The sequence below is a fragment of the Plectropomus leopardus genome, unplaced genomic scaffold (assembly GCF_008729295.1).
Source record: "Plectropomus leopardus isolate mb unplaced genomic scaffold, YSFRI_Pleo_2.0 unplaced_scaffold23229, whole genome shotgun sequence".
Lineage (NCBI taxonomy): Eukaryota > Metazoa > Chordata > Actinopteri > Perciformes > Serranidae > Plectropomus > Plectropomus leopardus.
Genome location: NW_024625191.1, coordinates 1 through 1,643, shown reverse-complemented (window position 1 = coordinate 1,643; position 1,643 = coordinate 1). Strand labels below are relative to the sequence as shown.

The 1,643-nt window shown below is 39.0% G+C and overlaps 1 protein-coding gene across 1 annotated transcript; it reads right to left on the bottom strand.

The window, feature by feature from the left end:
• Window positions 1-1,061: 1,061 nt before the first annotated feature.
• Window positions 1,062-1,457, bottom strand: LOC121966134 (oxidoreductase HTATIP2-like; the record flags this gene model as incomplete). Its single annotated transcript, XM_042516240.1, has 2 exons — window positions 1,269-1,457; window positions 1,062-1,169 (listed from the first exon to the last, which is right to left on the bottom strand). Coding segments are annotated over exons 1-2 (297 nt in total), but the record flags the coding sequence as incomplete, so codon positions are not given.
• Between the last annotated feature and the right edge of the window lie 186 nt (window positions 1,458-1,643).

The window sequence follows — 1,643 nt, the reverse complement described above, 5'->3', positions numbered from 1 at the left end:
TATTATAGGGGGGGAATTTAACAAAAACTCACACACACAAAAAACTCAACAAAAATATAAAAAATATTACAATAAAATATTTAAAACCATCCCAGAAACTCAAAACTGTAAAACGAATTCGAAAAAAAGTAAAAATGCTTCATAACTCACAACTAGAAAATAATAGGGGAAAATACTCCTAAAACTCAAAATGATAAAAAAAAAAAGAAGACAAAAAATTGAAATTATTAAAAAATACAGAAAATGACTTAAATGTTTATCAAAATATTTGCAATTAATTTTCTCACAAAAAGCTAATTGATTAATCAACTACTCATTTCAGCTGTACTTGTATAAACTGTTCGAAGTGAAAAGTACAATATTCCCCTCTGAAATGTAGTTGAGTAAAAAGTATGAAGTAGCATGAAAAGAAAATACTCCAGTAAAGTACAAGTTCCTTGAATTCATACTTAACTACTGTACTTGAGCAAATGTGCTTAGTTACATTCAACCACTACCTAGACAGTTTATCAGTCAGGTGCTAGAGGAAATGTTGCACATGGCTAAGAAACTGCTGAGTCATTGCTACAGACCAACAATCCCATCAAAGCCCAACAGATGTACAGTATTTTTGTAATTCTGTGCTTCAGTACAGCAGAAAAATCTTGACTGTAACTCTGAAAAAGTACACATGTTGGATTTGTAAAGTTAAAAGGATACTTTGCTGATAGTCATCCAGCTTTGTATAATAACAATGTGGGTAAATGACCTGTGGTAAACTTTCCTCTGTCTAACCAGTGCCTAGTTATCCACTGTCAGATTACGTGATTTACATCGCCTGGTGATGTTTCGCTGGCTCTTGAGGCTGTTACTCGAAATACAGGCTGTGCTTGCGCATTTTCGTATTGGCCACCAACCCAGCCGCAGCCTCAGCGGACTCAAAAGAGTATACAGCTGATCAAGAGACACACCCACCAATCTCGCTGTATCTAAAACTCGGATTAAACAGTTAAACTAGGCAGTGCTGACTGAATTAGGATGAGGGCCTTCTTTATATCGGTGAAATACTTCTTTACACTTACAGCCCCTGCTTTCGCTCTGGTCGTTCCCAGACAACAGTAGCCAACATCATGGCCCTGGAAGGCAGCAGCATAATCATCAAGCTTCTCAAAGTCCACCACCTCCTGTACCTGGAGGCATAGAAAACACACAAAATTTCACTCTCAAATAACTCAAATAATGAATTACGAGCAATGGCAGCTAACTGACGTCTCAATCAACCCACTGACCAGGTTTTCATACGCTTTGTCCTCAAAGGTGAGCTGTCGCCGTCCGATGAGAGTGATCTTGGAGAAGATGTTGCGCCCCAGCAGCTCTTGAAGTAACACACTGCCTGTTTCCCCAGAGGCACCGAGGATGAAACAGCTTTTATTTTGCTGCCTGAAGTTTTCCTCCAGAGTCTTCATGTCCTCTGCCATACTGTGTGCCAAAGCAGACATCACACACGAGTGCAGGTAAGGCGAAAATCAAACACACGTGCTTTTTGCAGGCAATTTGTGTAACAATGTGAAACATGCTGGAGAACAGTTGTTTACTATCTGGGCATAGGGCATGTTTTTATATACTCATTTGGGCACTAAATGGTAAATTCATGGTGCAGTTGG